General features: G+C 49.0%; 1 protein-coding gene across 1 annotated transcript in view; it reads right to left on the reverse strand.

Moving 5' to 3' along the window:
• Positions 1-13331, reverse strand: part of daam1a (dishevelled associated activator of morphogenesis 1a) — an 80214-nt gene that overhangs the window by 7889 nt on the left and 58994 nt on the right. Inside the window, exons 19-21 of the mRNA XM_045723587.1 lie at positions 3733-3830; positions 680-768; positions 174-342 (exon numbers count right to left, since the gene is read on the reverse strand). Of these exons, the coding sequence (XP_045579543.1) occupies positions 174-342; positions 680-768; positions 3733-3830 (356 nt within the window). The remainder of the gene's footprint in view (positions 1-173; positions 343-679; positions 769-3732; positions 3831-13331) is intronic.

Consider the following 13331-nt stretch of genomic DNA (forward strand, 5'->3'; position numbering starts at 1 on the left):
AATTCATATCAGACACATCATCCCACACGACACACATCATCACTTTCTATTCAATGCTCTTAGTGCGGTGTCATTTGGACAGGTCTATGAACAACAATATTTTTATGTCAATGGTATTTTTCCTGTATACATAAAGGATAAATGAAATATACTCAAGCCAGAACATTTCTTACTTGTCAATGCTGGACTTGGTGTCAGCAATCTTGTTGAGTGAGGACACTTTGAAGCCATAGGCGTTCCCCCTCTGACCCTTGTTCATGTAGTTACCAAAGGCCAGGACCACCTCCAGAAGCTGCTTGAGGTTGCGGCTCTGCAGCACCTCTTTAGATGCCCTGATCAGTGCTGGGGAGAGGAAGAGGACGTTACCGTTATGAGGATAAGACATTGGTTAAATGGCACCCTAGTTCCTATGTAATGCATTACCTTTGACCAGGGACCACCAAATGGCACCCTAGTTCCTATGTAATGCATTACCTTTGACCAGGGACCACCAAATGGCACCCCTAGTCCCTATGTAATGCATTACCTTTGACCGGGGACCACCAAATGGCACCCTAGTTCCTATGTAATGCATTACCTTTGACCAGGGACCACCAAATGGCACCCTATTCTCTATATAGTGCACTACTTCTTTTAAAGGTAGATCATTTGAGCATGGAACATTGTAGGAAAATCCTACCTTCAACTTTAGGTTTGACTTCGAGGATTCTTTCAGCAAATTTCTTTTTGAAGTAGAGAGACTGCAGCCTTGGCTGGTAGTGGTTGATTCTGTATTGTAGAAAGAGGTCCAAATATTATGTTTCAATCAGAATTTACATAGACATTACACTTCACTGAAACTGTTGTGTAATAGACGGGTTGCCTGACAACGTCACGAAAATGATGCGCACGCATCGATGAGGCGTAAGGCCGTGTGTTATGATTCTGAACGGTCAGATAGCTAGCAACAATGACAAGAAGTTGCCATGTGGGAAATCGTAGGGGGCTTGTTTCAGGTAGTTGTATATTGTTCTTGATATTATGTCTTGTTTGAAGGTGTTTTGATTCAAGTCACGACTATGCTAGCACGACTCAAACTTTGAATAACCAACAATTGTAACAATGTGTTTGATAGACAACAAGTGCTTACTGTGCAAATGTATTTATGTTTTCAATAAACAGTTGGACTAAATATAGTTGACATGTTTTCAATAATATTTTTTTTTCTATTTGATATGACCTTTCCTAAATGAAGGCTATGAACTTTGAATAGAAAGACACTTGTTTTGTCACCACGGGTGATGGTCGGATTCGCGTTTAACGTCAAAGGAATGATCGTTACACTGAGGCCTGTACTCTGGAGCGGGATCGATTTGGAGGTGGAGGGTCCGTCATGGTCTGGGGCGGTGTGTCACAGCATCATCGGACTGAGCTTGTTGTCATTGCAGGCAATCTCAACACTGTGCGTTACAGGGAAGACATCCTCCTCCCTCATGTGGTACCCTTCCTGCAGGCTCATCCTGACATGACCCTCCAGCATGACAATGCCACCAGCCATACTGCTCGTTCTGTGCATGATTTCCTGCAAGACAGGAATGTCAGTGTTCTGCCATGGCCAGCGAAGAGCCTGGATCTCAATCCCATAGAGCACGTCTGGGACCTGTTGGATCGGAGAGTGAGGGCTAGGGCCATTCCCCCCAGAAATGTCCAGGAACTTGCAGGTGCCTTGGTGGAAGAGTGGGGTAACATCTCATAGCAAGAACTGGCAAATCTGGTGCAGTCCATGAAAAGGAGATGCACTACAGGACTTAATGCAGCTGGTGGCCACACCAGATACTGACTGTTACTTTTGATTTTGACCCCCCCTCCTTTGTTCAGGGACACATTATTCCATTTCTGTTAGTCACATGTCTGTGGAACTTGTTCAGTTTATGTCTCAGTTGTTGAATCTTTTTATGTTCATACAAATATTAACACATGTTAAGTTTGCTGAAAATAAACTCAGTTGACAGTGACAGGACGTTTATTTTTTGGCGGCGTTTACATACATCTTTCACAAATGATCTTACTGGATTAAATATCCAACATGAAAAACTCAGAGCACATTGAATAAAGAAGCTCCATTCCTGCTCCCTGCCCAAACTCTGTTACCACAGCTTCAATGTTTTCAGGAAGGCAAAACACAAAAGGAGAAACAACTCCAGATCCTGGAAGGAAGTCTCTATTCCCATAGTAAATGGCTTGATACATCATGGGAAAAATGGTGCTGGTACTACACTCACAATGGCACCTGGTCATACGTTTCCTTTCCTATAATCTAGTAATCCAACCTTCATTTGTAACACAGTAGAGGAATGCCCATTAAAGGGACTGCAGTGAGCCCTAGCCCTGGGGTTTCTTTTTTTGCCCTAGCTGAGAATGTCTCCCCATGGAGGTTTCATATTCATTCATTAACAACAGAGTTACATGGAGAGTTCAGCTGCTTGCCGCCACCTTTGCACCAGCCTCCCCCTCAACCACAGGCTCAACCACAGCCTCCACGTCAACCACAGGCTCAGCCTCCCCCTCAGCCATAGCCTCCCCCTCAGCCTCCCCCTCGGCCACAGCCTCCCCTACCCCTCAGCCACAGGCTCCCCTACCCCTCAGCCACAGGCTCCCCCTCAGCCACAGCCTCCCCTACCCCTCAACCACAGACTCCCCTGCCCCTCAGCCACAGGCTCCCCTACCCCTCAGCCACAGGCTCCCCTACCCCTCAGCCACATGCTCCCCCTCAGCCACAGGCTCCCCTACCCCTCAGCCACAGGCTCCCCTGCCCCTCAGCCACAGGCTCCCCTGCCCCTCAGCCACAGGCTCCCCTGCCCCTCAGCCACAGGCTTCCCTACCCCTCAGCCACAGGCTCCCCTGCCCCTCAGCCACAGGCTCCCCTGCCCCTCAGCCACAGGCTCCCCTGCCCCTCAGCCACAGGCTCCCCTACCCCTCAGCCACAGGCTCCCCAGCCCCTCAGCCACAGCCTACCCCTCAGCTCAGATAGCATGACTCATGGTAAAGAATAATCTAAAGAAATAATAATCTATTTGCTCACTCACATATTATACTTCTAAAACTAGTTGGGGGCTGAATTCTCGTAATTATAGTCCATAGTGAATTACATGGACAGTAATCCAAAAGTGCAGGGCAGTGCTGTATACTTTATTCACTAAAGTACAATACCAATTGTTCTACTCTCCCCAAGACCTCACAGTCAGGACCGATGGCCTTCACTGGCAGATCTAGGTCACAGCTTCATGTCTGGCAGTGATGTCCCTCAGCAGTTACAGTAGATATACCAAAGTGATTTGTGTTAAAAGACGTTGACATCCAGCTAGCATGTGTCACTGAGTGTTATGCTGTTTACATATGCTGCTGGTGGTACTACAATGATCTGTGTCAATTCCTGTTAACAGGAACGTTGATTCAAGACTATTAACACAGAACATGTTGTTATAGTAAAAGCCCTGATGAAGACTACATGTTAACAATGAAGAAGCCGTTTTAAAGTCAACATCCATTGTCATCCGAGAGCAGCTGAATATTTTCCACAGTATACCAACAAACAACATGCTGAGGATAGTGTCTAGCACTGCGGATTTTTAGCAATTTGGGGTTTTGAAAAGCGCATTACAAATAAAATGTATTATTATTATTATTATTGGGAATGTGGTGTTGCACAATGTAGCAGTACCAAAAGTCATTATACCGAACCAAAGTCCGTACCTGCTCATCTCGTAGAGGAAGCGGTCAGCCTTGGCCATGCGGTCCAGCTCATGCTTGTGCTCCTCCAGGAGATCCACGTCACTCTTCTCTGGGACAAACTTTCAGCAGCTGGACAGGAACAGGACAATTATCAAGAGAGACCTGTACAGCCACACACTAATACCCTTCTCTCCACTGTGATAGCTGATGTGTGGTGAGCTTTCTGGCACAAAATGTCAGGTATGGGGAGTTTCACCCCTTACTAACTATAGAGCTTTGACAATCTGGAAAAGCGCTATAGAAATCAAATCAATTATGAATTATTATCATTGAAAAGACATGCAGAGTTATCACTGAGATGTGGTAATCTCCTGCTGGAAATAAATGGCCTCTGTGCTCTGAATGTAAATTATGTTTAAATGACTCAGACCTAGAACTCGTACAACTTTGATCATGTTTCATTGAACAGATGGATTAGGTTGGCAGCTGGACACATTTTTCTTCAGAACTCAGAACAGACATGGCAGTCAGGCAGTATTCCCACTAACAGCATTCAGATGCTTTAAAACCTTGCTAAATAACCTCCGCCATCCAGGCCGGCCGGGCCGGGCCCCACCATTACATATGCTCCATTCCGTCACTAGCGCACTCCCTACGAATACTGCAGACTTTCTTTAATTAGGGCCCTAGATTAAAGCAATAGCAATGAAAAGTCTTATAAAACTCGATTAGCCTTCAATTACTCACATCTATTTGAAAATACTATACTTTTTCACCTCGTCATCGTCATAGTTATGGGGCCATAAAGAACATGAAGGCTCAGCGGTTTTGAGGGAAGGTTAAAAGGGGACGAGAAGTTTTACGATTACATGTCATCAGTTAGTCATCATCAAAGCAATCATTGGATTACAGAATTCTCTGGAATATGGTGATACATTTGGCCTGTGTGTTGTACTTCAATCAGAGTAGAAACAGAAAAGGGCTCCCTAAAAAATATATTTTTACACAGGCAATAAGTTATCAACACTGATCTGCTCTAGGTAAAGCCTGTCATCAGAGTCTAACAGATCTGTAAGGTGGAAGCAATATGGTGGAAGCTAAACCACGCCACTCCTTACACCTACCTATCCAGACCCTTCAGATCTGTGAATATCGAAGGGTTAGGGGGATGAATAGGATGGGAATTGGGACCTGCTATACGGCATAAAGCCATTCAGCCGCTACAGTAGAGAGAAGGTCTCCATGCTGTGTGAGTGAGTAATGAGAGAGAGAGAGAGAGAAAAAGAGGGAGAGAGAGAGAGAGAGAGAGAAAAAGAGAGAGAGAGAGAGAGAGAGAGAGAGGAGGGCTACATGCTGTATTGGAGAGACAGGAGGGCTACATGCTGTATCAGAGAGAGAGGAGGCTACATGCTGTATCAGAGAGAGAGGAGGGCTACATGCTGTATAGGAGAGAGAGAGGAGGGTTACATGCTGTATAAGAGAGAGAGAGAGGAGGGCTACATGCTGTATCAGAGTGAGAGGAGGGCTACATGCTGTATAGGAGAGAGAGAGAGAGGAGGGCTACATGCTGTATAAGAGAGAGAGAGAGAGGAGGGCTACATGCTGTATCAGAGAGAGAGAGAGGAGGGCTACATGCTGTATCAGAGAGAGAGAGAGGAGGGCTACATGCTGTATCAGAGAGAGAGAGAGGAGGGCTACATGCTGTATCAGAGAGAGAGGAGGGCTACATGCTGTATCAGAGAGAGAGAGAGGAGGGCTACACGCTGTATCAGAGAGAGAGGAGGGCTACATGCTGTATCAGAGAGAGAGAGGAGGGCTACATGCTGTATCAGAGAGAGAGAGAGGAGGGCTACATGCTGTATCAGAGAGAGAGAGAGGAGGGCTACATGCTGTATCAGAGAGAGAGAGAGAGGAGGGCTACATGCTGTATCAGAGAGAGAGGAGGCTACATGCTGTATCAGAGAGAGAGAGAGGAGGGCTACATGCTGTATCAGAGAGAGTGAGAGGAGGGCTACATGCTGTATCAGAGAGAGAGGAGGCTACATGCTGTATCAGAGAGAGAGAGGAGGGCTACATGCTGTATCAGAGAGAGAGGAGGCTACATGCTGTATCAGAGAGAGAGGAGGGCTACATGCTGTATCAGGAGAGAGAGAGAGGAGGGCTACATGCTGTATCAGAGAGAGAGAGGAGGTCTACATGCTATATCAGAGAGAGAGAGAGGAGGGCTACATGCTGTATCAGAGAGAGAGGAGGCGACATGCTGTATCAGAGAGAGAGGAGGGCTACATGCTGTATCAGTGAGAGAGAGAGAGAGGAGGGCTACATGCTGTATCAGAGAGAGAGAGGAGGTCTACATGCTATATCAGAGAGAGAGAGAGGAGGGCTACATGCTGTATCAGAGAGAGACAGAGGAGGGCTACAAGCTGTATCAGAGAGAGAGGAGGGCTACATGCTGTATCAGAGAGAGAGAGGAGGGCTACATGCTGTATCAGAGAGAGAGAGAGGAGGGCTACATGCTGTATCAGAGAGAGAGAGAGGAGGGCTACATGCTATATCAGAGAGAGAGAGAGAGGAGGGCTACATGCTGTATCAGAGAGAGAGAGAGGAGGGCTACATGCTGTATCAGAGAGAGTGAGAGGAGGGCTACATGCTGTATCGAGAGAGAGAGGAGGGCTACATGCTGTATCAGAGAGAGAGAGGAGGGCTACATGCTGTATCAGAGAGAGAGAGAGGAGGGCTACATGCTGTATCAGAGAGAGAGAGAGGAGGGCTACATGCTGTATCAGAGAGAGAGAGAGGAGGGCTACATGCTGTATCAGAGAGAGAGAGAGAGGAGGGCTACATGCTGTATCAGAGAGAGAGAGGAGGGCTACATGCTGTATCAGAGAGAGAGAGAGGAGGGCTACATGCTGTATCAGAGAGAGAGGAGGCTACATGCTGTATCAGAGAGAGAGAGGAGGGCTACATGCTGTATCAGAGAGAGAGAGAGGAGGGCTACATGCTGTATCAGAGAGAGTGAGAGGAGGGCTACATGCTGTATCAGAGAGAGAGAGGAGGGCTACATGCTGTATCAGAGAGAGAGGAGGCTACATGCTGTATCAGAGAGAGAGGAGGGCTACATGCTGTATCAGAGAGAGAGAGAGAGGAGGGCTACATGCTGTATCAGAGAGAGAGAGGAGGTCTACATGCTATATCAGAGAGAGAGAGAGGAGGGCTACATGCTGTATCAGAGAGAGAGAGAGAGAGAGGAGGGCTACATGCTGTATCAGAGAGAGAGAGGAGGGCTACATGCTGTATCAGAGAGAGAGAGGAGGGCTACATGCTGTATCAGAGAGAGAGAGGAGGGCTACATGCTGTATCAGAGAGAGAGAGAGGAGGGCTACATGCTGTATCAGAGAGAGAGGAGGGCTACATGCTGTATCAGAGAGAGAGAGGAGGGCTACATGCTGTATCAGAGAGAGAGAGAGGAGGGCTACATGCTGTATCAGAGAGAGAGAGAGGAGGGCTACATGCTGTATCAGAGAGAGAGAGAGGAGGGCTACATGCTGTATCAGAGAGAGAGAGAGGAGGGCTACATGCTGTATCAGAGAGAGAGAGAGGAGGGCTACATGCTGTATCAGAGAGAGAGAGGAGGGCTACATGCTGTATCAGAGAGAGAGAGAGGAGGTCTACATGTTGTATCAGAGAGAGAGAGAGGAGGGCTACATGTTGTATCAGAGAGAGAGAGGAGGGCTACATGCTGTATCAGAGAGAGAGAGGAGGGCTACATGCTGTATCAGAGAGAGAGAGAGAGGAGGGCTACATGTTGTATCAGAGAGAGAGAGGAGGGCTACATGTTGTATCAGAGAGGGAGAGGAGGGCTACATGCTGTATCAGAGAGAGAGAGGAGGGCTACATGAAATATCAGAGAGAGAGAGAGAGGAGGGCTACATGCTGTATCAGAGAGAGAGAGGAGGGCTACATGCTGTATCAGAGAGAGAGAGAGGAGGGCTACATGCTGTATCAGAGAGAGAGAGAGAGGAGGGCTACATGCTGTATCAGAGAGAGAGAGGAGGGCTACATGCTGTATCAGAGAGAGAGAGAGGAGGGCTACATGCTGTATCAGAGAGAGAGGAGGCTACATGCTGTATCAGAGAGAGAGAGGAGGGCTACATGCTGTATCAGAGAGAGAGAGAGAAGGGCTACATGCTGTATCAGAGAGAGAGAGAGGAGGGCTACATGCTGTATCAGAGAGAGAGAGGAGGGCTACATGCTGTATCAGAGAGAGAGAGGAGGGCTACATGCTGTATAAGAGAGAGTGAGAGGAGGGCTACATGCTGTATCAGAGAGAGAGAGGAGGGCTACATGCTGTATCAGAGAGAGAGGAGGCTACATGCTGTATCAGAGAGAGTGAGAGGAGGGCTACATGCTGTATCAGAGAGAGAGAGGAGGGCTACATGCTGTATAAGAGAGAGTGAGAGGAGGGCTACATGCTGTATCAGAGAGAGAGAGGAGGGCTACATGCTGTATCAGAGAGAGAGGAGGCTACATGCTGTATCAGAGAGAGAGAGAGAGGAGGGCTACATGCTGTATCAGAGAGAGAGAGGAGGTCTACATGCTATATCAGAGAGAGAGAGAGGAGGGCTACATGCTGTATCAGAGAGAGAGAGAGAGAGGAGGGCTACATGCTGTATCAGAGAGAGACAGAGGACGGCTACATGCTGTATCAGAGAGAGAGAGGAGGGCTACATGCTGTATCAGAGAGAGAGAGAGGAGGGCTACATGCTGTATCAGAGAGAGAGAGAGGAGGGCTACATGTTGTATCAGAGAGAGAGAGGAGGGCTACATGCTGTATCAGAGAGAGAGAGGAGGGCTACATGCTGTATCAGAGAGAGAGAGAGAGGAGGGCTACATGCTGTATCAGAGAGAGAGAGAGAGGAGGGCTACATGCTGTATCAGAGAGAGAGAGAGGAGGGCTACATGCTGTATCAGAGAGAGAGGAGGGCTACATGCTGTATCAGAGAGAGAGAGAGAGGAGGGCTACATGCTGTATCAGAGAGAGAGAGAGAGAGGAGGGCTACATGCTGTATCAGAGAGAGAGAGAGGAGGGCTACATGCTGTATCAGAGAGAGAGAGGAGGGCTACATGCTGTATCAGAGAGAAATGAGGGCTACATGCTGTATCAGAGAGAGTGAGAGAGGAGGGCTACATGCTGTATCAGAGAGAGAGGAGGGCTACATGCTGTATCAGAGAGAGAGAGGAGGGCTACATGCTGTATCAGAGAGAGAGAGGAGGGCTACATGTTGTATCAGAGAAAGAGAGAGAGGAGGGCTCCATGCTGTATCAGAGAGAGAGGAGGGCTACATGCTGTATCAGAGAGAGAGAGGAGGGCTACATGCTGTATCAGAGAGAGAGGAGGGCTACATGCTGTATCAGAGAGAGAGAGGAGGGCTCCATGCTGTATCAGAGAGAGAGGAGGGCTACATGCTGTATCAGAGAGAGAGAGGAGGGCTACATGCTGTATCAGAGAGAGAGGAGGGCTACATGCTGTATCAGAGAGAGAGGAGGGCTACATGCTGTATCAGAGAGAGAGAGGAGGGCTCCATGCTGTATCAGAGAGAGAGAGGAGGGCTACATGCTGTATCAGAGAGAGAGAGAGGAGGGCTACATGTTGTATCAGAGAGAGAGAGAGAGGAGGGCTACATGCTGTATCAGAGAGAGAGAGGAGGGCTACATGCTGTATCAGAGAGAGAGAGAGTAGGGCTACATGCTGTATTAGAGAGAGAGAGAGGAGGGCTACATGCTGTATCAGAGAGAGAGGAGGGCTATATGCTGTATCAGAGAGAGAGAGGAGGGCTACATGCTGTATCAGAGAGAGAGAGGAGGGCTACATGCTGTATCAGAGAGAGAGAGAGAGGAGGGCTACATGCTGTATCAGAGAGAGAGCGGAGGGCTACATGCTGTATCAGAGAGAGAGAGGAGGGCTACATGCTGTATCAGAGAGAGAGAGGAGGGCTACATGCTGTATCAGAGAGAGAGAGGAGGGCTACATGCTGTATCAGAGAGAGGAGAGAGAGGGCTACATGCTGTATCAGAGAGAGAGAGAGGAGGGCTACATGCTGTATCAGAGAGAGAGAGAGGAGGGCTACATGCTGTATCAGAGAGAGAGAGAGGAGGGCTACATGCTGTATCAGAGAGAGAGAGAGGAGGGCTACATGCTGTATCAGAGAGAGAGAGAGGAGGGCTACATGCTGTATCAGAGAGAGAGAGAGGAGGGCTACACGCTGTATCAGAGAGAGAGAGGAGGGCTACATGCTGTATCAGAGAGAGAGAGAGAGGAGGGCTACATGCTGTATCAGAGAGAGAGAGAGGAGGGCTACATGTTGTATCAGAGAGAGAGAGGAGGGCTACATGCTGTATCAGAGAGAGAGAGGAGGGCTACATGCTGTATCAGAGAGAGAGAGAGAGGAGGGCTACATGCTGTATCAGAGAGAGAGAGAGGAGGGCTACATGCTGTATCAGAGAGGGAGAGGAGGGCTACATGCTGTATCAGAGAGAGAGAGGAGGGCTACATGATGTATCAGAGAGAGAGAGGAGGAGGGCTACATGCTGTATCAGAGAGAGAGAGAGGAGGGCTACATGCTGTATCAGAGAGAGAGAGAGGAGGGCTACATGCTGTATCAGAGAGAGAGAGAGGAGGGCTACATGCTGTATCAGAGAGAGAGCGGAGGGCTACATGCTGTATCAGAGAGAGAGAGAGGAGGGTTACATGCTGTATCAGAGAGAGAGAGGAGGGCTACATGCTGTATAAGAGAGAGATGAGAGGAGGGCTACATGCTGTATCGAGAGAGAGAGGAGGGCTACATGCTGTATCAGAGAGAGAGAGGAGGGCTACATGCTGTATCAGAGAGAGAGAGAGGAGGGTTACATGCTGTATCAGAGAGAGAGAGAGGAGGGCTACATGCTGTATAAGAGAGAGAGTGAGAGGAGGGCTACATGCTGTATCAGAGAGAGAGAGAGGAGGGCTACATGCTGTATCAGAGAGAGAGAGAGAGGAGGGCTACATGCTGTATCAGAGAGAGAGCGGAGGGCTACATGCTGTATCAGAGAGAGAGCGGAGGGCTACATGCTGTATCAGAGAGAGAGAGGAGGACTACATGCTGTATCAGAGAGAGAGAGGAGGGCTACATGCTGTATCAGAGAGAGAGAGGAGGGCTACATGAAATATCAGAGAGAGAGAGAGAGGAGGGCTACATGCTGTATCAGAGAGAGAGAGGGGGGCTACATGCTGTATCAGAGAGAGAGAGAGAGGAGGGCTACATGCTGTATCAGAGAGAGAGCGGAGGGCTACATGCTGTATCAGAGAGAGAGAGGAGGACTACATGCTGTATCAGAGAGAGAGAGGAGGGCTACATGCTGTATCAGAGAGAGAGGAGGGCTACATGCTGTATCAGAGAGAGAGTGAGAGAAGAGGGCTACATGCTGTATCAGAGAGAGAGAGAGGAGGGCTACATGCTGTATCAGAGAGAGAGAGGAGGGCTACATGCTGTATCAGAGAGAGAGAGAGGAGGGCTACATGCTGTATCAGAGAGAGAGAGGAGGGCTACATGCTGTATCAGAGAGAGAGAGAGGAGGGCTACATGCTATATCAAGAGAGAGAGAGGAGGGCTACATGCTGTATCAGAGAGAGAGGAGGGCTACACGCTGTATCAGAGAGAGAGAGGAGGGCTACACGCTGTATCAGAGAGAGAGAGAGAGGAGGGCTACATGCTGTATCAGAGAGAGAGAGAGGAGGGCTACATGTTGTATCAGAGAGAGAGGAGGGCTACATGCTGTATCAGAGAGAGAGGAGGGCTACATGCTGTATCAGAGAGAGAGAGAGAGGAGGGCTACATGCTGTATCAGAGAGAGAGAGAGAGGAGGGCTACATGCTGTATCAGAGAGAGAGAGAGGAGGGCTACATGCTGTATCAGAGAGAGAGGAGGGCTACATGCTGTATCAGAGAGAGAGAGGAGGGCTACATGCTGTATCAGAGAGAGAGAGAGAGGAGGGCTACATGCTGTATCAGAGAGAGAGAGAGGAGGGCTACATGCTGTATCAGAGAGAGAGAGGAGGGCTACATGCTGTATCAGAGAGAGAGAGGAGGGCTACATGCTGTATCAGAGAGAGAGAGGAGGGCTACATGCTGTATCAGAGAGAGAGAGAGGAGGGCTACATGCTGTATCAGAGAGAGAGAGGAGGGCTACATGCTGTATAAGAGAGAGAGAGAGAGGAGGTCTACATGCTGTATCAGAGAGAGAGGAGGGCTACATGCTGTATCAGAGAGAGAGAGGAGGGCTACATGCTGTATCAGAGAGAGAGAGGAGGGCTACATGCTGTATCAGAGAGAGAGGAGGGCTACATGCTGTATCAGAGAGAGAGAGAGAGGAGGGCTACATCCTGTATCAGAGAGAGAGAGGAGGGCTACATGCTGTATCAGAGAGAGAGAGAGGAGGGCTACATGCTGTATCAGAGAGAGAGAGGAGGGCTACATGCTGTATCGGAGAGAGAGAGAGAGGAGGGCTACATGCTGTATCAGAGAGAGAGAGAGGAGGGCTACATGCTGTATCAGAGAGAGAGAGGAGGGCTACATGCTGTATCAGAGAGAGAGAGGAGGGCTACATGCTGTATCAGAGAGAGAGAGGAGGGCTACATGCTGTATCAGAGAGAGAGAGGAGGGCTACATGCTGTATCAGAGAGAGAGAGGAGGGCTACATGCTGTATCAGAGAGAGAGAGGAGGGCTACATGCTGTATCAGAGAGAGAGCGGAGGGCTACATGCTGTATCAGAGAGAGAGAGGAGGGCTACATGCTGTATCAGAGAGAGAGAGGAGGGCTACATGCTGTATCAGAGAGAGAGGAGGGCTACATGCTGTATCAGAGAGAGAGAGGAGGGCTACATGCTGTATCAGAGAGAGAGGAGGGCTACATGCTGTATCAGAGAGAGAGAGAGAGGGCTACATGCTGTATCAGAAGAGAGAGAGGAGGGCTACATGCTGTATCAGAGAGAGAGAGGAGGGCTACATGCTGTATCAGAGAGAGAGAGGAGGGCTACATGCTGTATCAGAGAGAGAGAGGAGGGCTACATGCTGTATCAGAGAGAGAGAGGAGGGCTACATGCTGTATCAGAGAGAGAGAGGAGGGCTACATGCTGTATCAGAGAGAGAGAGGAGGGCTACATGCTGTATCAGAGAGAGAGAGAGGAGGGCTACATGCTGTATCAGAGAGAGAGAGGAGGGCTACATGCTGTATCAGAGAGAGAGAGGAGGGCTACATGCTGTATCAGAGAGAGAGAGGAGGGCTACATGCTGTATCAGAGAGAGAGAGAGGAGGGCTACATGCTGTATCAAGAGAGAGAGAGGAGGGCTACATGCTGTATCGAGAGAGAGAGGAGGGCTACATGCTGTATCAGGAGAGAGAGGAGGGCTACATGCTGTATCAGAGAGAGAGAGGAGGGCTACATGCTGTATCAGAGAGAGAGAGAGGAGGGCTACATGCTGTATCAGAGAGAGAGAGGAGGGCTACATGCTGTATCAGAGAGAGAGAGGAGGGCTACATGCTGTATCAGAGAGAGAGAGGAGGGCTACATGCTGTATCAGAGAG

This window comes from Salmo salar, chromosome ssa09 (genome assembly GCF_905237065.1).
Source record: "Salmo salar chromosome ssa09, Ssal_v3.1, whole genome shotgun sequence".
NCBI classification, from domain to species: Eukaryota; Metazoa; Chordata; class Actinopteri; order Salmoniformes; family Salmonidae; genus Salmo; species Salmo salar.